General features: G+C 38.7%; 1 protein-coding gene across 26 annotated transcripts in view; it reads right to left on the minus strand.

Annotated features, from left to right (window-relative positions):
* LOC135217485 (MAP/microtubule affinity-regulating kinase 3-like) overlaps positions 1-27,077 on the minus strand; it is a 214,965-nt gene that overhangs the window by 85,712 nt on the left and 102,176 nt on the right. For all 26 annotated transcript variants that reach the window (XR_010315152.1, XR_010315151.1, XR_010315150.1 and 23 more), the window contains 7 exons: positions 22,861-23,050; positions 7,222-7,271; positions 7,013-7,075; positions 6,644-6,766; positions 5,931-6,123; positions 5,475-5,695; positions 4,515-4,727 (listed from right to left, as the gene is read on the minus strand). Coding sequence is in view for 22 of the 26 variants with exons in the window: in XM_064253418.1 (XP_064109488.1) it covers positions 4,515-4,727; positions 5,475-5,695; positions 5,931-6,123; positions 6,644-6,766; positions 7,013-7,075; positions 7,222-7,271; positions 22,861-23,050 (1,053 nt within the window). In the remaining 4 variants the exon portion in view is untranslated. The remainder of the gene's footprint in view (positions 1-4,514; positions 4,728-5,474; positions 5,696-5,930; positions 6,124-6,643; positions 6,767-7,012; positions 7,076-7,221; positions 7,272-22,860; positions 23,051-27,077) is intronic.

Below are 27,077 nucleotides of genomic sequence, written 5' to 3' on the forward strand. Positions count from 1 at the left end.
GCAAAACAGTGGCCTGTCAACAGCCAGGCTGAGATGAATTCTTTGCAGGTCAAACACAATACTCTAAAAAGATAATAGTAGCTTGTGAGCAGATGCTAAATGTCTGGAGCAGAGTAATAGAAAATTAATGTTGAGAGCTCTGGAACAGCGCCTTTTGGAAGCGTTAGTCCGAGAAAGTTCATGGTGTTCTTTTGGACTGCAGAAAATTGGAGGTAGAATAGCAAAAGTCTCATATGCAGTCTTCTAACTGACTAACATCTCAGTGGACGACAGAATCTCCAAAAGGACTGTCTGAAAACAACTGTGATTCTCTTGGAAGACAAAAGAGCCCCCCAAAAAAAGTTGAGACTGAATTCCAAAAGGGGGACTCTTGGAACTGAGGCTGTGTTCTGAAGTAGAGGATAATGCTTCCTAAAGAAGGTTAGTTACGTCGAACAAAAGACACTTCTTGCTCTCTTTCCAACCAATGCGAACAACCAATAATTCCTTGGGAAACTTCTTGGAAACAAAGTGCACTCCAGAGGGAGCTTTCTTCAACAAGCTCTTAACTACGAACAACACACTCCTTATCCACTAAAGACAGGACTCCGGAATACTAATAGTAGTTCAAGAGAGAGCAATGACATCTCGTCTTGAACTCTGCGAAAGCGGAAGAGCGACAAAACGCTTATGAGCAAACTTTATGTCACTCAAAGGCAGGAGTATGATATGAACAGTAGGAGCCAAGCACCCTGACACTGGGCACTCAGTCTATGGTAGAAAAGGCTGAAAATTTTATTGAATGGGCTCCAATGAAGGACCATGAACCATCAGTTTAGATGAAACCAACCTAGCAACTGAAAAGGAGGTGCCTGCCACCCCGCTAGAGTTGGGCTGGATGTCTGACAGCTGGCACTCGAACATTATGACTGAAATGTCTCCCTCCAATGACAGTCATCAGCAAAGCGCCACCGGCACCTCATCTGCACTGAAGTCAATGTCGATATAGGAGAAAGACAACACATCCTAAGTATACCTTCCCATGGCTGTCTGTCGACAGCTCTGACCAGCCTAATAATCGTAGGCTGAATGCAGACGCTCAGGAAGATGTAAAAAAAAGGACTAGTGATGGTAATCTACACATCCATCAAGACACCTTTCAGTGGCAGTCTAACACTAGTACAAATCCAACAAGGCCCCTTTCCAGTAGCTGCCTGCCGATGACTGGAAATGTGCTACATGATTGACTGAGGGGCAAATACCCAAGGACAGACCACCTCGGACGCTCTTGGACCGCCAGTAACTCTTCTCCGAGGTGTTAGGGAGCGGGACAGGGACTGTCATTCTAGGATATCCGATAGGCTGCACGGCCACCTCCTCCACCAAAATCCCGTAGGTAAAGGAGAAGAAAGAAAGTAGTAAAGAAGAAAGACCAGTCATCTCATTAATACTACTTTCATACCTTCATCTTAGACTAGACACAAACTGACCAGCCAGGGGTACTGGATGAGCTATACCACCTGCTGGGCCGCCACCACTGGACCCAAGGAAAGTGTCCAAGGATCTATGGGCAACATCTTTTAAATAAAAGGAAGTGAAAGTTGTTTGGCATTGCCAAATACCAGCTTTCAAAATCCTCTCCACACACACATTTTTCTTGAATGCCAAAGAAGCGCTCAAGCCCCTGATGTCATGAGCTCTAGCCCTCTCCAGGTTATTTGACCCTCTGTCTTCTGTCATGTATGCATTCCGGATCATTTCTCTAAGCCAAAACGATATTGTGTTCCTGGACACTTACTTTTTGTTCCATCCTGTACTTACAAACAGCCTTCAGCACCCCGGCCTGAGATGCCTTGTTCTTCTTAAGTACGCTCTTAGTGATCTGACAGGACACAGAAGCATTTCTTCCTTGTCATTGTCTACAAATTCTGACAGAGAAGGTATGGAAAAGGAGTCGAATCTGCCATCCACTACTGATGGGTTTTGAGTTTTGGCCACAAATTCTGGGACAAACTCGAGAACCATAGACTTCCAACCTCTTGAATGCTTCACCACATATGACAGACCATGTAGTTCCCCCACCCTTTTGGTTGAGGCTAAGGCCAATAGGAAGACTGTCTTCAGGGTCAAACTTCTATCTGTGGACTGTCTCAATGACTTGTATGGGGTTTTGTAAGACTACTAAGTACCATGGTCAAATCCCAATCTGGAGCTTTTAGTTCCTTCGGGGAACAGGACTGCTCAAAACTCTTCATTAACATAGCCAACTCCCATGAAAAAGAAATGTCCATGCCTTCCATAGCCAACTCCCATGAAGAAGAATGTCCACGCCTTCCATGCGTAGGACCAAGGCTAGAGCAGCCCTGTATCCCTTTACAGCAGATACAGACATATGCCTTTCTGTTTCTGTCCTGAGATATATCAGAAAATTTGCTAACTGTTGAATAGTGGTTCTGAGTGGAGACAAGTTCCCTCTATGACACCAATCACAGTATGCAGCCCATTTTCCTTGGTAGACCACTGCAGATGACCTGGTATTTCCTGCCATCTGTGTTACTGCTTTCTGAGAAAAGCCTCTTGCTCACAGGAAATATTTGACAATCTACCCCTTGAAGTGATAGGGACTTCACCGACTGGTGGTACCTCTCCACGTGCAGCTGACATAGTAGGTTCTTCCACGGAGGTAACTTTCTCAGCTTGTCTATTAGGAGTTCCAACAGATCCGGAAACCATTCTGCCTTCGGCCATAAAGGCACTACCAGAGTCATTTTGAGGTTCTGAGACCGCATTACCTTGTTCAGAACCTAACGGATTAGGCAAAATGGAGGAAATGCGTACACGTCCAGATTGTCCCATGGGTGTTGTAGCGCATCTTCTGCTACTGCCTCTATGTCTGGGACTACTGAAAAATAGACTTCCAACTTTTTGTTGTACCTGGTTGAGAATAGGTCTATGATCGGCCTTTCCCACAATATAAGCATTCTGTCCACTACCTCTTGATGCAAGGACCACTCCGTTCCTAGGATCTGATCCCTCCAGCTCAACTTGTCGGCCACTATGTTTCTTTTTCCCGGAATATATCTGGCTCTGATGTCTACTAAGTTCTCTACAGCCCACTGATGAAGTTGAACTGTCATCAGGTGTAACTGCCAAGATACTAGGCCTCCTTGCTTGTTTACGTAAGCTACTACTGTGGTGTTATCCGACATCAACACCACTGATTGCCCCTTCACCCTCTCCCAGAATTCCTGAAGTGCCAGAAATGCTGTTGTTAACTCCAACATGTTCATATGGAGTTCTCTGTCCTCGCAACTCCATTTCGCTGAAATCATCAGTTCCTCCATGTGGGCTCCCCAACCTTCAAGTGACGCATCCGAGAACAGCAAGAGGTCTGGAGAGGGTTGCTCAAGGGGAACTCCCACTGTCAGATTGTTGTCCTGCACCCACCACAGTAGGTCTTTCCTAACCCCTCTCGACAAGGGAATTTGCTCGTATGGGTGATCTACCGTTGGCGACCAAAACTCCTTCATCCTCCATTGTGTGGTACCAACTTCTCCAAGGTACTTAGAATTCCCAGTACTACTTGCCACTGTCTTGCTGGCTGTGTTTTTTCCAGAAAGGCATTCACCACTTGTTTGCATTTCTCTACTGTCTGGTCTGCTGGGAAGACTTTGGCTTTTACTGTGTCTATAATCATACTCAGGTACACCAGCTGTTGACTTGGATCCAACTTTGACTTCTCCTGATATCACAATGCCTAGGCTGTGACAAAACTGCAGAAGGGTAACCCTGTCCCAAAATAATTTTTCTCTGGACTTTGCTATCACCAGCCAATTGTCTAGGTATCTCATTAGCCTGATCCCCTGAACATGCGCCTATGTCGACACGAGAGTGAATACTCTTGTAAAAACTTGTGGTGACGTTGTCAACCCGAATCACTGGACTCTGAATGGGAAAACTTTCTCTGCAAGGCTGAAGCGGAGAAATTTCCTGGAAGACTGATGGACTGAGATCTGAAAGTATGCATCCTTCAAGTCTATTGTCAGCATAAAGTCCTTGACCCTGACTGCTGCAAGATTACAGTAAAGATGAATGTTCATACTAAGTGGGACTAAATATAAATCGCATTACATTTCATTGATCTTCATCTTATGATGATGGTTCACCAACATCCACAAAAATTTTAGTCTTTAGAGCATTTCAAGTTATATAACTTTGGATAAAGGACTGTAAACCTGTACCTGTTATTATTGTAACCCTGTACCTATTGTTAAAAACAAATCTCAGGCATAAAAAAAAATAGATTTGATAAAATAAACAAGTATGTTTGGTAAACTTCTGACGAATGTTTACATTTATATATAATACAAAGGCTTTAGCTTAATTGTATCACCATTTATAAGAGCTTCAGCTTGATTTAATTAATCACTAAGGCATATTTCTAATTTATCATGAAGTCACATGAAGCTAAATCATTCACTTATTTTCCTTTCATTTTATGTATTTCAATATATTTAAATAAGATATGTACTCACATCAGAAGATCTTCGCCCTAGTAATAGATACGTCGCATATACATCATCATATTTATTATTCTTTAGGCTTTCCTCTATTTCTATATGGGAATAACCCATCTCTGTGAGAATCTCAATTCGTTTTAGGTCATCGAAGTCCATCGCAGGTTCTATGTAGGGCTTGAGTTCATCATCTTCATAACCAATGTTCATCCATCTATCCTTCATGATAGTCTGACAAATAAAACACTTGCTTAACATCTAACTGAAAAATATACTTTATTATATTCAGACCTTTATTCTCATAATACTTTCTACAATAATTATTTTAGGTTCTACTATTCAAGTAAAAAAAAAAAAAATTGAAGACACCACAATTACATATTCCTTACCCTTGCAAGGTCTCTACAATTAATAATTAAAATGTAACAAGAAACAAAATTCATGCATTTTCATTTTCTGTAAATTCATCCAGTAAATTTTGAGATGGTACATCAGTTTTAAAATTACACCTTCGTAAATGATTAAGACCTGCTTCCTCAAAAACTAAAGTATAATACACATATGGATTTTAAAAATCACATTAAGCCTTCATGATATAAAATTTTTTAAATGCTACATCCCAACATTACTGATTTATGTAGATCATAGTAATTAGAACTAACAATCCAATCAAAAAGTTACAACACTATCATGTTAACACACTAGAGAAAATGAAAACAAATTAACATGAAAATTAAGACACCTCAGAGTATTGATTGAATAATAATAATTCACCAAACTGTAGTTCTTTACAAATTCAGTACCTGACTATCAAACAATGTTGAGATAAAATGCCAACCTTTAAATAAACCTTCTATATTTTTCAGCTAAAAAAAAAAAAAAAAAAAAAAATCTAAACTTCAAAGTCCTGTACACTATTTTGAATGATGCAATGAAAGCACATACATGTGTCAGAGAGACAATGAGTTACAAACTTACCTCTAATGACGCTCTACGTGCTGGGTTGAGTACCAGGAACTTTTTGAGCAGATTTTCACAGTCTGTTGACATATAAAATGGTATCCGATACTTCCCTCTTAGGACCCGTTCTCTTAGTTCTTTTAAATTAGAACCATCGAAAGGTAAAGAACCCGAGACCAAAGTGTATAATATTACACCCAGAGACCATACATCTACTTCTGGGCCATCATATTTTTTACCTAAAACAAAACAAAATAAAACTTCATGAAAGCAACTACAATGTACTAAATCTTATACTATACTGTTACCAAATCACACATTCTATATATCTTACGACATCATTCAACATTAAAAATATATAATGCATACAGGCTACAAAACTGCAATTAAATTCCAAGATACCAAACAAAAGAACAAATAAAAAACACTATCTACAAAGATATTATTAGGTAATTTATGCAATGACAAACCAACCTTGAAAGAGTTCGGGAGCTGCATAAGGCGGACTACCACAAAATGTGTCCAACTTATTGCCAGGAGTAAATTCATTACTGAAACCAAAATCTGCTATCTTAATAACCATTTCTGAATCTAATAATAGATTTTCTGCCTTTAAATCCCTATGAATTATCTTCTTTTGATGGCAGTACTGTACAGCAGACACAATCTGAAAGAAAAAATTCATAAAAGAAAAATGAAAACCAATAAAGCATATTGAATTGAATTGAATATAGAATTTAGGTCGGAGGCCAAGCACTGGACCTAATGAGTCATTCAGCGCTGAAACAGAAATTAATAGTAAAAAGTTTGAAAGGTGTAACAGGAGGAAAACCTCGCAGTTGCACTATGAATCAATTGTTAGGAGAGGGTGGAAAGTAAGATGGAAGAAAGAGAACGAAAGTGGTTGCAGTTAGGGGCCAAAGGCACACTGCAAAGAACCTTAAGCAATGCCTACAATGCATCGCATGAGGTGCACTGACGGCACTACCCCTCTACGGGGAATAGAGCAAATTAATTGTTTTTCCCATAGAAAATAAAACTACTCAAAAAGCCACTTAACACTAGGAAAAATTTTTTATCTCATGTCTGATAGACGAATTTACTTGAACCGTGAAAATCATACGACCCTAAGCATAATACTACAACAAATTTTTCACCCATTTCATTCACAACATCTGAACACTTACCTGTCTGAACTTAGCCCTTGCTTCTTTTTCCTTCATCCTACCATGGAAGACCAAGTAATCGAATACTTCCCCACCACTTGCGTACTCCATGACCAGGTACAGTGTCTTTTCTGTTTCTATGACCTATAAAAACCAAGGAAAGAGCAAACAACTGAACATGGATCTCCACAAGCATATTAACCAACTAAATAGTAAAGAAGTAATATAACCAAAGCAAGATTAGGAATATCAATCATGAAGGGGGAGACCAGGCTTGAATTAGGCTAATTCTGAATACATTTTGCAAAACACCACTACGTATCCTGTAATTATTGCCAGTGATATAGGCACTTATATGGTGAACTTCAAAAACAAGAACCTGTTACTTACTTGGAAGAGTTTGACAATATTTGGATGATCTAGAATCTTCATGATACGGACTTCTCGAAATAACTGAAAAATAAACAAACTATCAAAACTAGTTCACAACATGCAAGAAACCGAATAGTAATAGACTAATAACTTATATTTATCCAATAAATCTATAGCTCATTATGCAACAACATACAGCAGATGACAGTTCATAATAGTACACTTACTTTTTGTAATGACCCTGGATTTAGTTGAGTTTTATCTATGATTTTTATTGCTACCTGTAAAGATAAAATTATATGTTGTATCAGTAAACTGTAATAATAATTTCTACACACTTCTATTTCTTTTAATGCTTTCAGCAATGCTAAATATTGTATTGAAACTTCTAAAGAAGAATTGCACATAAAATATTTGAAACCTAATAATGACTTCCATTTTAATATACGTACTCTGAATTTTGTTAACAGATGGGGAGAAAGCATTAAAATAAACTGGGTACATGAGAAAAAATTTGAAATTCAGGGCGGCAGAAGTTCAAAGGAAAAACACACTCACCTACATCCCAGAAATAAATAAAATGCAAAACACCAAAGACTTTCATCTACTGATTTTACCTACATCCCAGAAATAAATAAAATGCAAAACACCAAAGACATTTCATCTACTGATTTTACTATGTGAAAATAAACCTTTGTTATACATTTATGTATCAAGGTGTAGCCAGTTACTTCCAACACCTGAATATCCCAACCTTTGCTTATACAATAGGTTCCAAACTGTTAATATATATTACACCAAAACAGCGAAACAACACCCTCCCCCACAAAAAAAAAAAAAAAAAAAAAAAAAAAAAAAAAAAAAAAAAAAAAAAAAAAAAAAAAGATTCTGAGTGTTTCTGTGTTCTGAATACACATCTATGTTTTTCCTCTTAACCCTTACCTGTGATCCTCAACAGGTGACTAAGAAAACTAAGAAAACAATTCACTGCTTAGGCCAACAGGCACACTGGACTTCAAGGAAAAATGCCCAAATTGTCACTCCACTTCTAACATAAGAATTGACTGTCAGTACCACAGTTTGTGAGAGTACAGTAGTGCACAATTTATGCCAAAAGCACTTCTTGAATCAGATGCTGATAAGATCACCAGATGCTGATAAGTAACCAAAGCATGTAGTGAAGATGTTGACAATGAACTCTATCATAACCACAAAGGTTATCAACAGTGTTTAATTTTCAGTATTATGCCAAACACACTTCCAAACTGTAGTAAGCATAAGTTCAACACAGACCAAACAAATGCAATAGCAGACTTTGTTGGAATACTGTGATTAATGATCTCCTGCTTCATCATCATCATTATTTTCTTTTCTCAGAAAACTTCTAACATTACAACTTTGTGACAATAGCAGCAGAACAGCAGCTGTGTTCCATGTGATGCCTTCTAAGTGAAGGCCATCCTTGTAACACAGGCTTCTTCAAACATAATGCTGTGCGGGAGATTTCCTAAAACTAACCAAAGTATGTGTAATTATGTTGACTCAATTCTGTACTCTTTGAAACAAAAAATGGGCAATGTATTAGCATACAAAAATGTAAAGATAATTGGAAATACAGTTATTTCATGTTTAACTATGACAATAGTTCAGAGAACGAAAAAGGGTTATAATAGTGCACTGGAACTCTAAACTCTCATACTAACATTTAACCAATCAATGCATTTCCTGGCACAATTTCATACATTATTTGATCCCCCATTGAATATAACAACGTCTTATTCCCATTAATATTGGTCAAAACTAAACAAGACCTTCAGAGGCAACAGAAATAATAAAATTATTCCTAAAAACTCATGATTCTTCAATATAGAATTTGCATATACATTACAATTATCCATATTATCTACTTCCATTTAGCCTCACTATAATAGATTCACATCAACCGTGAATCTCATGCCCAGCGCCGTTCCTTAGGATGCTCCTGATTGGCTGTTGATAAGCCAATCACAGGGCTGGAAACTCTGTCTCCCTCGAGAGCTGACACTAAGTAACATCTACGTACGTCCCGACCTCTCTCACACATTATAACTTTCATTACACCTCAGTTTTACCTGCAGAAAATGAGTATTTCCCAATTTCATCGTCATGACAATGATTTAAGGATTATGATGATATAATAATTATGTACTTCAGTAAACTTAATAAAGAAATATTTATAGTGAAATAAACATGAAATTCCTAATATAAAATATATTCTTTCATTCCTTACGAGATCATGCGTTTCATACAGTTTCGTAGCTTAAATGTCATGGAAGACTATGTTACCAAAAATAAATTGTAGATCGGGATATCAATACGAAAATAACAAGCAAAAGATTAAGAATATCAATCTCTCTCTATTATCTTCATGTAGTAGGTGTTGCTCACATGATCACTCGATGACGTCATCATCATGATCACCATCCCTCCCATCCCTCGATAGAAGTCTATGGGGAAAAAGAATATTAAGACTTCATAATCGTCACTATTATTATCATCATCACCCTTTCATATCCTATGATGGAAATCTCTGTATGAAAAAATCGTTACTTAGATATTGATAACTTATGGAGGAGATTTATTCCTCCCACTGATTTTTATTTCGCTACAATCAGTACTCCTATATCCATCCCTCTCATTATTCCTTTTTATTAGATATAATATTACGATTTTCTTCCTAATTCCTATATACATCATTACCATTCTTAAATCATTGGCTCGTCGATGTTTAGTGATGCAATTGGGAAACACTACTTTTCTGGGGGTAAAAGTGAGATGTAAGGAGAGTTATAATTATTGAAGGAGGTTGGGATGGTCCTAGATGTTGCTTGTGTGAATTCTCGAGACAGACAGTTCCCAGACTTTTGACTGGCTTATCAACAGCCAATCAGGAGCGTCGTAAGGAACGGAGCTTGGCATGAGATGCACGGGGTGATGTGAATCTTTTATAGTAATTCATCATTCACCAAAGCAGATTCTTTCATTATTATATCTAATTTATCATTCATAGTTCCACATAAGCCAATTCACTTATGTCTTTCACTGGTATGGTTTCGTCTATTTTATAAGTAACCTGGGCTCCCCTCAACAACGTTTTTTTGTTCACTTCATTTTTCCATCCCTTTCACTCATCACTCAATTTTCATAAGACCCCATCTGTCCTCGCATTTCATCCAGTTATACCGGATTGTTTCCCTTCTGCATTTTTCCTGCATAACCTAAGTTAGAATTTCTTCTTATACAAACTTCGTACATGATCCATAAAAAAGAAATACACAGCTTCACTGTTCAATCTGTTTTCTTATATTTCCTTCAATTACATTTCCTAGCCGTAGTGATTCAATCAATTCCCTAATGTATAACAAAATGGCTATTACTAACTTTTTATTAACTGGAAAATGGCCTTACTTTATTTTACTCTTTATGATTCATGTTCTCTAGTAAAATATAATTCTATTAATAGAGTATTATACTAAACATTTGTTGATAACGTGTCTGTCTCATTAACTGATTTACTTTTATTCCTTTAACTTTATACTGCAACAAAATATCAACTTTTATGATAATTCAAGCATATAATCACTTTGCACTTCCTATAAAAAAAGAAAGTATTCGTCCTTCACTATGAACTGAAATACCTATTCCATCTATTTAAAGGTACGAATTACGGAAAAGAGCCGTTCTTACTCTAATAAATAGTAGGACTTACTTAAATTCGGTTATCTTGGATCATTTCACAATATGAAAGTTATTCTATACAAATGAGCATGCACACGAATTTACAATTACATTATTACAGTGTAATATCAAATTTCGTACAAATAAGCTTCCTGCTCACGAATGCATTCTCGTTTTCGTTATCGATGCCCCAAATAACATCTTCAATTTTTCCTTTACACTATCCCTGACGGTAATTTCATTTTTCCTTCTTTCTTTCTTAAAGTAGTCTTCTCACCTAGTCCCATTCCCCCGACAGCGTCCTGCATGACCAGATAATTCACTCTTCACGTAGGCTATAAACGCATGAGACATTCGAACACTTGCACGGCGTACTCCGCATTCGTTGTCTCAATTCCACGGTATGAGTACGTTCAGAAAATAGTTGTAAGCTTCATTTTTTCCTCGCAGTAGCCGAAGCTCGTTACCCAGTATGCGTAAGCTAGGCCTCTTCAGCTGTCTTAATGATATCAAAGGTATTATGACTTGTTTCAAGAACAAGCAGTAATATCAAAACACTTCTCCATTTATCATCAATGTAATTTGAAGTGTTTTTACCCGACTGAATATTTACAAAGACGTACACTTTCTCTTATTATTTCCCTATTCAAAGCTTTGCAGTTTCTCAAATTCAACCTGTGTTCGGTACCTTGTTTTTACTGCCTCATACAATTTATCGTACCCGCCTTTTTAAGTTCATTCTTTTGTTACATAATTACCATCTCAATTGCCATAAAATCTATCATCGCTCTTACAATTACGTTCGTTTCTCCAAATTCTAAATCTCTCAGTAAAAACAGGTTAGCGCTGGATATCTGCCATGCAATTATACATACCTTGATATAACCAAGATCTACTTTTAGACTTTGGATGTAACGACTTTACATGACGCCCTTGTTATGAACATCCTTTAGAGTTTCAGAATAGCGTTTTACACTGACGATGACAGTCAACCATTACGATTATACTTCACTTCACAATGTTCTACGAATATACAAAGAATTACACCGATTAAAATCCCTATAATTTTACAGAGAACTGAAAACTTTTAAGCATCTACAAACTTTTATCGAATATCCTTATATTATACCGAAACCGGACACCCACCGAAACAAATTAAAAGTGAACTTGTAAATACCTCAATGTTTTTTCTTTCTTCAATTCATCAATATCGAAACCCAACCAAAAAAGCTCATCTTCACAATTTGACGTCAACAGAAAAACGCTGCCAAGTATGTCGGAAAAGGCACTAGTGATGTTATAAAAATATGTAATGGTAAAAACACTCTAATCCAATCAATTAAATACACATACACTATACATACATAATCACAACACTAGATACATTTTTTCTAATTTTCTAAAAAAATAAATACAAACAATGTTATGGGCCCCCAAATAACCTGTTATTTAGCAACGCGGGAAGTTACACAACACCAGCTCGTTTTAAAGACTTCTCCTTTATGTAAGATGCTGGGTCTGTTTCTATTCTGTTGAAAGACCGAATCGAATGACCAGTCTCTACCATCCCCTATCATACACGCGAGTCAGTGGTCTCATTGCCAACAAAATCATTCACAACCAGCAATGAAACTAATTAAAGATTCGGGCGAACTAAAAATGTGATTAGAACAGACAAGGTCACGGTAGCAATACTGTACCGTCCCCCTCCTATGCGCGAACCAAGCACATTCAACTGAAATGAATAAAAATGTTATAAATAGAATAATTACTTAACTGGCCTATTAAGATCATGGTTATGTCCCGTGTCTCTCAGTCAACAAAATTTTTGTCATGAAACGGGCGCTATAATGTATCAACTATTACTGAATGAGCCTCTATACATTTTTTTATGGCGAAGTCATACAAATGCTTCCTCAAAGCTGGCAGAGATCTTACCAAAAAGGTTAGCCATTTCATAGTAATGTGCTTAACCTGTTACACCAGGGTACAGCTTATAAATAAACTGGTTTGGAAGCAGACGACTGGGATCTGTCATTGGCTGTCTTTGCGACAGACATTAATCAAGGGCAACATCTGTCTCCCTAGATACACTTCGAAAAGACAGTCTCCCTAGATGCACTTCGAAAAGACAGTCAAGGCAATTTCCTTAACGGGAATGAATCCACATCTTCAGTAGATCAATCACATTTACCCAGTCAAATAGCTCGGCTAATATGGAACACCAGATCAACCAACTGAGGGTAAAACACAAATGTTATTTTCATTCAAAAGTTTAAGGCTAACTTGCTACCTAATTCTATAGTTTTAGCAAATTTGAAATATACCCCAGTAACCATTCAGTCCATTGACTGTCCACTAAATCGAAGGCATTTTACTCCACTTACTAGGCATTACTACCTATATTATCGTCCCGAAATATGGTAAAAGGCCGAACACTATAATACTAGTATTATAAACTGAGAACTTAAGAGACAATAAATACAATTCTAGATTATCATTTAGAAGTAATTAATGCGGCCAACGAACTCCGTAGCAAATGTCAGGTCAGCAATAAGCAACATGTGCATATTTGGGTAGCAACAATCTCACCTATATTCTTTGTTTTGCAAATTTAAGAATTTTACAAATGCAATGTAGACTCAAATTCTACAGAAATTGTAAAGTAGCACTAAATTCAAAATGTTCAGTAATCTCCCAAGCCGCTACTACAACATCACTTTGATCTAAAACCACAAACACACAAATATGTAGATGCTATCATTATAGATAACTGAAACTTACAAAAATTTACATTGAAGAAGTGGATCGAGTTGGTCTGAACCCCTTGCAAAAAGTTGACTTATAATAGTAATCGGTGGTCCGAAAGCTCCACCCACGAAAATTTCACCCAAGAAAATATAAAATTATAGAAACTTAATTAGGAATAGAAAAACATGTCAAACGTATTATTTTATTCTTAAAATATAAGTATTTTTTAATGGTTTAAAATGTTTCAAATAAACGGATTAAAACATTATTTAATACTTTTCGTGGATTTTTAATGCGAATCATGCGCTATACCGGTTAGAAATCCCTTAGCACATGATGGCTGATCATTTTTGACAAGATATTTCTGTCTTCCATTTGTACTTTGATTTCGTTCTTTTCAGGGAGGCCTCTCCTGCTTTCCTGTTTGCGTCAGTGTTTCCTATTCTTTGCAGTGCAGAACAGAGTGAACACAAACAATTTACACCTTCAATATGTTTGTTCGTCCTCGGTTTTTCGTCATTGAGGGTACGTTCTCTTCCATTTCATATTTCTTGAGGGAAAAGAAGTTCCACCCTCTGCGTTGAGCACCAATGGAAGTTTGTTCAAAATATTAATGAAACAAATTCTGCCGGTATATCGTCGTCACCGGAAAGAAGTTCAAAAGCATCAACGATATCTTGGTTGGGTCAAAATGCAGAAGGAATCTTCAAGCTTCTCACTTTTATGGCAAAAGAAGAGTCAGTGTTGTGCTGTGCCTTTGACCCAGTTAGTTTGCAAATTTGAATCAAGCAGGATTGACCAAAAACAAAATATCCTGATAGAACAACACTTTCAAACACTGTGGCTATGATAGCACTGCGCAAAGTTAGTCCCATAATACACTGCACTGGTTGACTGTTTGGGCACAAATCACGAACAGCTGGAAAAAGTGTTCGGTAGGCGGCCTCTTCTTTACTAGGCAACAAAGCAAATGCAGGCAGGACACTTCTTTCTTTGACGACGAAACGGAACGTGAATCGCTGGCAGACTTGGGGAATCTTCCAGCGTTCTATCACACAGTTTCCTTCTTCTCTTTTCACTTGTACTAAATAGGAAAGTTGAGTCTAAATTTAAATACCCTTTTGTAAAGAAGATATTTGTTTAAAGTAATTAAACAGCAGCACAATTATTGTTTACAGTTAAATGATGCAATTCTCGTGGCTGGAAATAAACAAATAATAAACAAGTAATAAGTGGGTGAAACTCTGTACTGAATACTATTATATTTACCATTATATTTTTTGGGCTTAATTTTCGTGGATGGAATTTTACATGTGGAATGAGGATTTTCTTGGGTAGAATTTACATGGCACCGTATAATTCTTCTTCGGAGAGTGATCGGGCTAAGGTACTGAAAGTACGGTGGTCAATTATAAAAGCCACGATAGTACGTATATAGTTCATAAACAATTTACCACAGTTACTATAAAATCAACATCATAATTACTCAAATGTATCCTAAAGTGGTTAAATTTAATGTCTAATAATATCACGCTATTTTCATATAAAAGTTTGTAAGTTTCAAATCAAACTTTAATCTAATAGTTCGCATTGAAACAACTTCAGTTGTATGGAAAAGATTATAATAAATATATAAACATTATGCGCGCACACACACACACGCCCACTCTTAGGCACTAGAGACTGTCGTGTATAATATATATATATATATATATATATATATATATATATATATATAGATATATATATATATATATATATATATATATATATATATATATATATATATATATATGTAAAATTAAGTTTTTATCCCTGGTCCTAATATATTGGTTGGACTTGTTCCCAGCACTGTCCAAAGAGATCTCTCATAACCTACTTTAATCTATTTTAAAATTTAACTTATATGACAGTGGAATGAGACGCAATTTCTTGGGATTCCCTTGTCTTTCAATTCTAAATACAAAAAAGTACACCATGTTATCCCAAGTAGAGACTGTTCAACTGCCTTCCTAATTAAATTTAGACCCACCACACCTAACAATCAACTCTGATTCTGTATGAACCTTCTGTTAGGTCTTTCCAATGAATAGTACCATATTCTTTGGAAGTTTGAATTTCAAGTCAATGGTTCCCTTGAGCTTGTTCCATAAGAATAGGGTTCATCATCATCATCATCATCATCATCATCATCATCATCATCATCATCATACTAATAATAATAATAAAGCAGGATGCAACCTGGAACCCCACACTATAAATACCACCCAGTCAAATTGGAGGACTGTGATAGACAAAAAAAATAAATAAATAAATAAATAAAAATAAAAAATAAAAATAAATAAATAAATATTAACAACAACAACAACAACAACAACAACAACAATATGCTGTAAGATGAAGTGTCATCCTATCTGCCCAGAGAAAAAAATACTGCTAAACAGAACTTGATTATAAATAATGTTACTGATGTGGGGCAGCTTAGTAGTAAAGCAATTATTAAGTCATCATGGTAAAGCATTAGGTGGGCAGGTTCAGTCGCGGCAGCTTGACAACAATAGGGCAATTAAAACAAAGAATAAAATGTCCCCGCAGAAACCTGAGGACAATAATATCAACCGGACAGGCGGGTCACCAATAGCCACACCCCTCTGAGACCTGATATCGAACATTCCCTCGAAATCACACTCACACGCACACACACGACGTAAACTTGGAATGAGGTTGGTCTGTCACTTGATAGCAGCTCGTGGGACAAGAGAACAAAAACAAAACCAAGCAGCAGCAGATTCGGCTGGATTATTGATTTATGAGAAACGTTGCTGTTAAACTCTTGTGTATTTCATAATGTGGATAATGTCATTGTACTAATTATCTTTTTTAATAATGGAGACAACTCGGCGAAAAATTTAGTTTAGGATCAAATAGGTTCGTCGCATCGCGGTCTGGACCTTGATTCGCATTATAACTCAGGCCTCTTATTTAAAAGGCCCTTTTAACAGAACATTCACCTCATTTTCTAAGTCAAATTTTGTTTTGTATTCTCAAATTCCGAACAAAAATAAGTATATGTTTCCCCGTATATCACCATTTTGCAAAACAAATCATTTCATCATCACCTAAATTTGTAACCCTTACCAGTTTAATACAATGGCAAAACAAGAGGGGGAGAGTAGTCAAGACAATGCATACCTAGCTCTTCAAGTACAAGGGGTATCTTACCTACCACCCTTCCAGGTCTTTATCTATTAACCTTTCAACTTTTATCTCGGAGAAGCTTCGTCGGCTGACGCTTATCTAGGATGTTTTGGGCCAAGTATAATAACTAATAAGCTTTACATTAAATGTGGGTCAATTACCCTGAGAAAACAGTTTTAATAACCTTGACCAACTCACGTTTACAAGTGATTTACACTATTTCAATAAGCATGAGCACCTAGCTACGTCATTTTCCTGATTTTAAGTATATCGGATAAACAGCCATACAGTTCGTAAACCGAAACTGATCATATGAACTAAATAAGTAAACAACAATATAATTATACAGGGGTAACATGTATTATACAAAAGAAATGGATGTAAGGGAATTCTCATCGAGGAGGAGGAATGAGGACTTACTACATGACGATGAGGAATAAGAGAATTCTCAATGGGAGGTGAAGTGAGGATTTACTACTGGGGATGAGTAATTATATATCATGGGGACGGTGAAGTAAGTATTTACTACTGGGGTTGAGTAATTATATATCATGGGGAAGGTGGAGTGAGGATTTCCTGCATAAGGAGATAGTGTGAATGTTTCCTATTAGGGATTAGAAGTAACAGGAATTGTCATGGGGAGGCAGAGTGAGAATTTCCAACATAGGGATGAATACAGGAATACTCAAGGAGAGAGAGAGAGAGAGAGAGAGAGAGAGAGAGAGAGAGAGAGAGAGAGGGGGAGAAATGGAGAGAGGAGGGCAGAGGGGAGGGGAAGGAGGAGGGGAGGAGGATAATGGAGAGGAGACGAGAAGGAGAGATGAGGGGAGAGACTGGGGAGAGATAGAGAGAGAGAGAGAGAGAGAGAGAGAGAGAGAGAGAGAGAGAGAGAGGGGAAGATTTGGGGAGGTGGAGTGAAGATTTCTGACTAGCGATGAGTAGGGGAGTTTTCATTGAAATGTGGAGTAAGGACTTACTACGTACATAGGGATGAGGAGTACAGGAATTCTAGCAGGGGAAGTGAATGAGGATTTCCTACTAGGGATGAGGAGTAAGGGTTTCCTATTAGGGATAAAGAATAAAGGAATTCTCGAGGGTAAGTGGAGTGAGGATTTTCTACTAGGGATGAAGAGTAATGGAATTCTCGTGGGGAGGTGGAATGAGGATTTCCTTCGAGGGACGAGGAGTGATGAAATTCTCATGGAGAAGTGGAATAAGGATTTCCTACTAAGGACGAAAATTGACAGAATTCTCAAGGAAAAGTGGAATGAGGATTTCCTACTATGGACGAGGAGTGATGGAATCCTCATGGAGAAGTGGAGTGAGGATTTCCTACTAAGGATGAGGAGTGATGGAATTCTCATGGGGAAGTGGAGTGAGGATTTCCTACTAAGGATGATTAGTGATGGGAAATTCTTCATGGTGGGAAAGTGGAGTGAGGATTGCCTTTTACCTAAGATGGAAGTGATGGAATCCTCATGGAGAAATGGAGTGATGGATTTCCTAATAAGGTGAGGAAGTGAATGACAATCCTCATGGAGAAATGGAGTGAGGGATTTTCCTACTAAGGATGAGGATTGAATGGAATCCTCATGGAGGAAGTGGAATGAAGGTTTCCCCTACTAGTATTGAGGAGTAATGGAATTCTCTTTGGGAAGTGGAGGAAAGGTTTCCTTACTAAGGATGAGGAGTGATGGAATTCTCTTGTGGAAGTGGAATGAGGAATTTTCCCTACTAAGGCTTGCGGAGGAATGGAATTTCTCATGGAGGAAGTGAATGGAGGCTTTTCCTACTAAGGATGAGGAGGTGATGGAATTCGCATTTGGAGGGAAGTGGAATGAGGATTTCCTACTAAGGATGGAGGAAGTGATGGAATTCTCCATTGGAGGGGAAGTGGAATGATGGATTTTCCTACTAAGGATGAGGAGTGATGGAATTCTCATGGAGAAGTGGAATGAGGATTTCCTACTAAGGATGAGGAGTGATGGAATTCTCATGGAGAAGTGGAATGAGGATTTCCTACTAAGGATGAGGAGTGATGGAATTCTCATGGAGAAGTGGAATGATGGATTTCCTACTAAGGATGAGGAAGGTGATGGGAATTCTCATGAGAAGTGGAATGAAGGATTTCCACTAAGGAAGAGGAAGTGATGGAATTCTTTCCAAGGAAAGTGGAGTGAGGATTTCCGACTAAGGATGAATGAGGATGTCCAACGAAAGACAGGAGTGATGGAATTCTCATGGAGAAGTGGAATGTGAGATTTCTACGAGGATGAGGAGTGATGGATTTCTTCCAGGGGAAGTGGAATGAGGATTTCCTACGAAGGATGAGGAGTGATGGAATCTCCATGGAGAAGTGGAAAATGAGGATTTCCTAACGGAAAGGGATGAGGAATGTGATGGGAATTCTTCATGGAGAAGTGGAATGAGATTTCCTACGAAGTGGGACTGAGGGAGTGAGGTAATTTATCATGGAGAAGTGGGAATGAGGATTTCCTACGAGGATGAAGGAAAAGTGAGGGAATCTCATGGGGAAGTTGGAATGGGATTCCTTTACCGAGGGAATGAGGAGTGAGGGAATTCCATGGAGAAGTGGAATGAAGGATTTCAGACGGAGGGATGAGGAGTGAGGGAAAATTCCTCATGGAAGTGGAATGAAGGATTTCCTACTAAAAGGATGAGGAAGTGAGGGAATTCTCATGTAGAAGTGGAATGGAGGCTTTCCTACTAAGGACGAGGCGTGGAATGGATTCTCATGGGGACGTGGAATGAGGATTTCTAATTCTAAGGACGAGGAAGTGGAAAATGGAATTCTCATGGGGACGTGGAATGAGGATTTCCTTTACGAGGGATGAGGAGTGGGGAATTCTAATGGAGAAGTGGAATGAGGATTTCTACGAGGGATGAGGAGTGAGGGAATTCCTCAGGAGAAGTGGAATGAGAATTTCCTTACTAAGGATGAGGAATGTTGGAAAATGATGGAATTCTCAAGGAAAAGTGGATTTCACGAGGAATTTCCTACTAAGAATGGAAGGAGTGATGGAATTTCAAGGAAAAGGAAATGAGGAATTTCTACTAAGGATGAGGAAGTGGGAAAATGGAAATTCTTCAAAGGAAAAGTGGAATGCAGAACACCTTTCCATACGCCTATAAGGATGAGGAGTGATGGAATTCTTTCGGAATGGAGAAGTGAAATGAGGAATTTCTTACCTAACGGAAAAATTGAGGAAGTGATGGAATCTTCAAGGAAAAAGTGAATGAGGATTTCCTTACTAAGTATGAGAGAGTGAATGGAATCTCAAGGGAAAAGTGGAATGGAGGATTTCCTTACTAAGGAATGAGGAGTGATGGAATTCTCATGGAGAAGTGGAATTAGGAATTTCCCTACTAAGGATGAGGAGTGATGGAATTCTCAAGGAAAAGTGGAATGAAGGATTCTTACCATACTAAAAGGATGAGGGAAGTGATGGAATTTCCTCACTGGAAAGGAAGTGAAATGCGGATTTTCTTACTAAGGATGAGGGAGTGGATGGAATTCTCCAGGAAAAGTGGAATGAGGTTCCTACTAAGGATGAAGGGAGTGAGGGAATCTTTCCAAGGAAAAGTGAAATGAGGGTTTTCCTAATAAGGATGAGGAGTGGAGGGAATTCTCAAGGAAAAGGGAATGAGGAATTTCCTACAAGGATGATGAAGTGGAAAATGGAATTCTCAAGGGAAAAGTGAAATGAGGATTTCCTATCAAGGATGAAGGATTGATTAAGGTAGTCTAAAGGAAGTGGATATTTAAGGTAAGTGTGACGGCCCAAAAGGTAAAAGTGATTGGATTTCAATGGAGAAGTGGAAATTGAGGATTTCCATACTAAGGATGAGGAGAGTATTGTAAGTGGATGGAATTATCAAGGAAAGTGGAAATGAGGAATTTCCCTATAAGGATGAGGAGTGATGGAATTATCAAAGGAAAAGTGGAATGAGGATTTCCTAACTAAGGACTGAGGGAAGTGGATGGAATTCCTCAAGAAAGTGGAATGAAGGATTATCCTACTAAAAGGATGAGGAAGTGAGGAATTCTTTCCAAGGAAAAGTGGAAATGAAGGATTTCCTACTAGGATGAGTGAGTGGAGGAATTCTCAAGGAAAAGTGGAATGAGGATTTCCTACCCTAAGGATGAGGAAGTGGAAAATGGAATTCTCAAGGGAAAGTGGAATAGGATTTCCTAACTAAGGATGCAAGGGGTGGATGGGATCTCATGGGAAGTGAGGAATGAGGAATTTCCTACCTAAGGATGAGGAGTGATGGAATTCTCAAGGAAAAAGTGGGAATGAGGGATTTCCCTAACTTAAGGAAGAGGAAGTGGCCATGGAATTCTCAAGGAAAAGTGGGAATGAGGAATTCCCTAATAAGGAAGAGAGATGATGGAATTCTCAAGGAAAACGTGGGAATGAGGTATTTCTACTTTAAGGCATGAGGAGTGAGGGGAATTCAAGGAAAAGTGGAAATGAGGAAGGTTCCTACTAAGGAAGAGGAGTGATGGGAATTCCTAAAGGAAAAGTGGAATGGAAAAGGGATCCTAACTAAGGAAGAGGGAGTTGAGGAATCCTAAAGGAAAAGGGAATTGCAAGGATTTCCTCTAGGAAGAGGAGTGATGGAATTCTCAAGGAAAAGTGGAATGAGGATTTCCTACTAAGGATGAGGAGTGATGGAATTCTCAAGGAAAAGTGGAATGAGGATTTCCTACTAAGGATGAGGCATGATGGAATTCTCAAGGAAAAGTGGGATGAGGATTTCCTACTAAGGATGAGGAGTGATGGAATCCTTATGGAGAAGTGGAGTGAGGATTTCCTACTAAGGATGAGGAGTGATGGAATTCTCAAGGAAAAGTGGAATGAGGATTTCCTACTAAGGATGAGGAGTGATGGAATTCTCAAGGAAAAGTGGAATGAGGATTTCCTACTAAGGATGAGGAGTGATAGAAATTTCTCAAGGAAAAAGTTGGAATGAGGATTTCCTACTAAGGATGAGGAGTGATGGAATTCTGAAGGAAAAGTGGAATGAGGCTTTCCTACTAAGGACGAGGAGTGATGGAATTCTCATGGAGAAGTGGAATGAGGATTTCCAACTTAAAGACGGAGATAAAAACTGGAATTTCTCATGGAGAAGTGGAATGAGGATTTCCAACTAAAGACGAGGAGTGATGGAATTCTCATGGAGAAGTGGAATGAGGATTTCCAACTAAAGACGAGGAGTGATGGAATTCTCATGGAGAAGTGGAATGAGGATTTCCTACGAGGGATGAGGAGTGATGGAATTCTCATGGAGAAGTGGAATGAGGATTTCCTACGAGGGATGAGGAGTGAGGGAATTCTCATGGGGAAGTGGAATGAGGATTTCCTACGAGGGATGAGGAGTGAGGGAATTCTCATGGAGAAGTGGAATGAGGATTTCCTACGAGGGATGAGGAGTGAGGGAATTCTCATGGGGAAGTGGAATGAGGATTTCCTACTAAGGATGAGGAGTGATGGAATTCTCATGGAGAAGTGGAATGAGGATTTCCTACTAAGGACGAGGAGTGATGGAATTCTCATGGAGAAGTGGAATGAGGATTTCCTACTAAGGACGAGGAGTGATGGAATTCTCATGGGGAAGTGGAATGAGGATTTCCTACGAGGGATGAGGAGTGAGGGAATTCTCATGGAGAAGTGGAATGAGGATTTCCTACGAGGGATGAGGAGTGAGGGAATTCTCATGGAGAAGTGGAATGAGGATTTCCTACTAAGGATGAGGAGTGAGGGAATTCTCATGGAGAAGTGGAATGAGGATTTCCTACTAAGGATGAGGAGTGATGGAATTCTCATGGAGAAGTGGAATGAGGATTTCCTACTAGGGAAGAGGAGTAAGGGAATTGTCTATTAAGAACGAGGAGTGATGGAATTCTCATGGGGAGGTGGAATGAGGATTTTGTACCAGGGATGAGTAGTAATGGAAATCTCATGGGGAGGTAGAATGAGGCTTTCCTAGGAGAAGTAAGGGAATTCTCATGGGGAGGTGGAATCAATACAGACGGATTAAGGAACGGAAAATTCTCTTATGAGCAGTTAGTGCGGAGAGAGAGAGAGAGAGAGAGAGAGAGAGAGAGAGAGAGAGAGAGAGAGAGAGAGAGGTACTTTCATTATTGGAATGGAATTCTCAAAATACTATGAGACCTACCTCCTTGCCAGTGGGCACATGTTTGGCGAGTTTGACCTTTGCGAAGTTGCCCTTGCCGATGGTCTTGAGAAGGCGGTACTTGCCAATCTCTTCGGTTCGTGAACGCGACGAAGAGACCCTCGTCGACGACGACCCGCTGCCACCCCCACCCCCGCCGCCTGACACGCCACCCACGCCATCCTCACCCTGGAAGAAATCAAAAGCACAAAGTCCATTAGAGACTCATCGGTATTATTGGGGGTTACTATAAGATTATATCACGTTTTTGTCAACAACCTAAAATACGAACGTAAATTATGCTCATTATTTAGTTGCAAGTAAATCTATACCAGCTTTCTGTATTGTATGGGTTATGATGCAGTCTTATTTGTGTGTTGAGAGAGAGAGAGAGAGAGAGAGAGAGAGAGAGAGAGAGAGAGAGAGAGAGAGAAATTTTAATTAGTGAGTGGCTTTTTCCCTTCTCCATAATAATCGTTCAATTTCCGAGGAAGAGGAGGAGGACTAAGAACCGTCCACTTCAAGCTTTCGGAACAGAAAGAGCGTGGCGTTGCCTCATCACATCCGTGAACTCGTCAAATCGTCCAAAGCTGCCTGATAGAGGCCCATTATGCTCCGCACAGAGGCTTCATTAAAGAGCGCTCAATATTAAAGGGGCACATAAAACATTTCAACATTGGTTTTCAGTTAAAACCTGGAGGAAAAAATATTAACTTGACGTCAGGTGTGCCAGCGCCAAACACACACACACACACACACATGCTGGTCGAATAAAATTTAATTAAAGTTAGTGTTTATTATTAAATAAGCCCTCAAAATCATGTATTTGAGAATTAGCGCACACAAAACTAATCTCTCTCACACACAAACGCATCTTTTGGATCAACTTTTTTCAACGCCAATTTCACGGAGAGCTTAATAAACAAGGCGTGACCCGACCTCCAGCTTACTCTGGATGCATCTAAGATTTTCCACTGACGCATAAGTTGCAAACATATTCCTAACTTAACGTAAAGTGGTCTCCATAATCAATACTCATAACTAAGTTAGTTCACTTAAGGTAGATTCTTGGATGAGCTCTATGCTTACGAGAAGTTTGTTTGGCGGCGGCTGATTGGCTGGTACCTGAAGGTAGGCAGCTCCAAGCCAATCAGCGGCCGCCAAACAAACGTCTCGTAGACATAAGGCTCTCCCAAGAATCTACCTAAAGTGAACCAGCTATAGTACTACAAATACTAACAAGGATCAAATAAAAAGGACACAAATTAAACACGTTCATATACTCTCAGTTATCAGTGGAAACACAAAATAATTGAAAAGAAATATAGTTCCTAAATTCAGTACATCAAATAAATGAACACGTGCTAAAATCTACCGACAGATAGCCTGTTGTTACGCCAAGGAAAATTTTAAAAATACGACATATTTTATTAAAATAATTTTTCTGTACTGTTTAATATGCACATTATTCCATTTTTTACATTCTCATTCTAATGAATAAATCATAAATATCCTATCTTAAATTCCTGTACCTTTAACTTAACGTGAAACATCTTTTTCAGACCCTTTATTTTCAAGGTTTCCGAACCAGCCAAAAGAACAACAAAGTAGTCTGTAGGTGGAAGTAAAAAAGTTCTTCTTGAAAATACCCATTAGATTGGTGCACCAAATTGTAATTTGCCCGTTTTGAACTACAATTGGGGGTACATCAAGACTATTTCGACCCTGAGAAATTGAACAGACCTTCAATCCTTTTTTGCAGGATTCAAGTTTGTTCATTATGGAGATAAGTCTACCGATTTCAGCATTACAGTGACCTTTGAAATACACAATTCTATAAATGAATAAATACACAAGACTTACTGAAATCTTGTTTCTAAAACATGCCGCAGGTCAACAAACCTAGGCCGCAGTCATCATAAATAAAACCATAACGGACGGGACAACGAAGGTAAACGAAAATAGTAGGTTATCTAAGAACTAAGATTAGCAAGAATCCACAACTCTGAACTACGCACATTACTTAGTGAACAAAATTCTGAACACCAAGCGCAAATATAACTGGACAGAGAGAGAGAGAGACTAAATACGGAGGTGTGGCCTATCTATTTTCCTTTCTTTTTCTCTCACGGCCTGTTTATCTTAAGCGTAGGAAGACCAGAGCGCAACAAAGGTGGCCCAGCCGTGATGCCACCTGGTACCACCACCTTTAACTTCTACGACACACTCCGGCAGCAGCTTCTCTCTCTCTCTCTCTCTCTCTCTCTCTCTCTCTCTCTCTCTCTCTCCAGAAGGGTCGGATGAGGAGGCGACGGAAATCAACCCAACACTTTCACAATGACAAATTAACTCGAAAGTCCTTCTGACGCGATTGGTCAAAGATTCCTTCCCAGAAAACATATGAGAGCACCACTTCAAAACTCGAAACAAAACCAACCATTAACTCGAGGAGGTTATATATACAGCCCTAGGGGCTTTCAACTCTCCTGAATGTAACTTGCTTTTGACTAGAGAACTAATGAGATCATTCCAGAGGCTAAGAAGTAGCTACCCTCTCTCCCCCAATATATATAAACGGACTACAATTACTTATACATACATACATACATATATATATATATATAATATACATATGTATGTATGTATATATATATATATATATAAACATGCAACGACGGAGAGCCTTCCTTAAATAACACGCCAGCAGAAGAAACAGGCTGAAAGTACACACTTTATTCCCTGCGGTGCAACCGGAAACGAAGCATCACCCGTGTCCACAGTATCGATTCTCGACAAGGGTAAGGCACGGGCACTGCTGCGATAGGAGGTGGTATCCAATGGAGAGAGAGAGAGAGAGAGAGAGAGAGAGAGAGAGAGAGAGAGAGAGAGGTCGTCGAGGACAAAATAAAAAAAAAAATCCTACACAAAGGTTAGGAGTGTGGCACAATTGCACGAAGAAAATGAAAGCGGCAGTAAACAAAACCTGCAATACATGAAGGAGGAGTAATACGCATCGAAGAACCTTTAAAAGAATGGAAGCCTACATACAAGAAATGGAGTAAAGGCATACATGGGTAAAATATTCAAGAAGCCAAACAATGTTTTCATCATATGCAACTCAATAAATTGTGATAATCTGGCTAAACAAGGACCTCTTCGAGCAGCTAACAGTGATGACCAGAGTAAGCTGCATTTGTAAAATAAAAATTAAAATCGTTGAATAATATACATGACCGTCGCACTAACTCATCAAAGCATAAACGACGTTTCCTTCGTAAAAATTTCAGTCCATACTCCGAGGCAAATGTATCGACTCAATTACTTGGTGAATGTATGGTTTCTTGAATTATCTGCCACGAATGAAACACGTCAAGAACGTTTTCCTGTTGCGCTGCGGTGCGTGATCAAACTTTATTACAGTACAATTACATATACAAGTCAGCAAGTAAGACTTGAACCGGCTTTGTGGCTGCTACTTAGGTTTCCCCAGTGATGTAATTTACAGGTAAGGTTAAGTAAGAGCAACCTAAGCTGGTTGGCATTCTGTGTCGAGGGAGAGGGTGGGGAAGAAGAAATTGAATATGCCTATGGCAGAAACTGAACTGGAGGTGCTGGGGTGGGGTCGGGAGTAACAATGAAAGGAACGGAATCCACCGGATTTCACAGGCTTCCATATCCACATCAGATGGCACGTTTAACAGTAATAGTTACATCATTTGGAATGAATATTCTGTTTGTTTATATATATATATATATATATATATATATATATATATATATATATATATATATATATATATATAATACTGCAGATGGTTAAGTCAACAACGAAAGGAAGGCCACTTTGCTGTAGTCTAAAACCAGTGAAGAATCGAGTGATAAGATAAGGGAAGCCGCTGGTTAAGAGCAAGAGTCCACACGATGGAAGCTGAGAAATATAAATAAAACAGCGTCCAGGTCACATTCGACCTTGGTAAATGGCATCCTAATCAACATCTGGCCAAAAGTAGGTCATTCCCTAGGAAGTGCCCGAGGAGGCCGGGGGAAGGAAGGCTACCTGCTTTGCATGTACTTGACGATGCCCATTGCCAAATACTTTTCCTCACAAGCTACTATGTTTTACCAAGCTTCCCTTTACGTGACCTAACCCTCAGATGAAACAACCTAACTTGAAGCACTCTCCGGGTTTGCTGCGACGACAGGGAAGGCAGAACCT

The sequence above is a fragment of the Macrobrachium nipponense genome, chromosome 7 (assembly GCF_015104395.2).
Source record: "Macrobrachium nipponense isolate FS-2020 chromosome 7, ASM1510439v2, whole genome shotgun sequence".
Lineage (NCBI taxonomy): Eukaryota > Metazoa > Arthropoda > Malacostraca > Decapoda > Palaemonidae > Macrobrachium > Macrobrachium nipponense.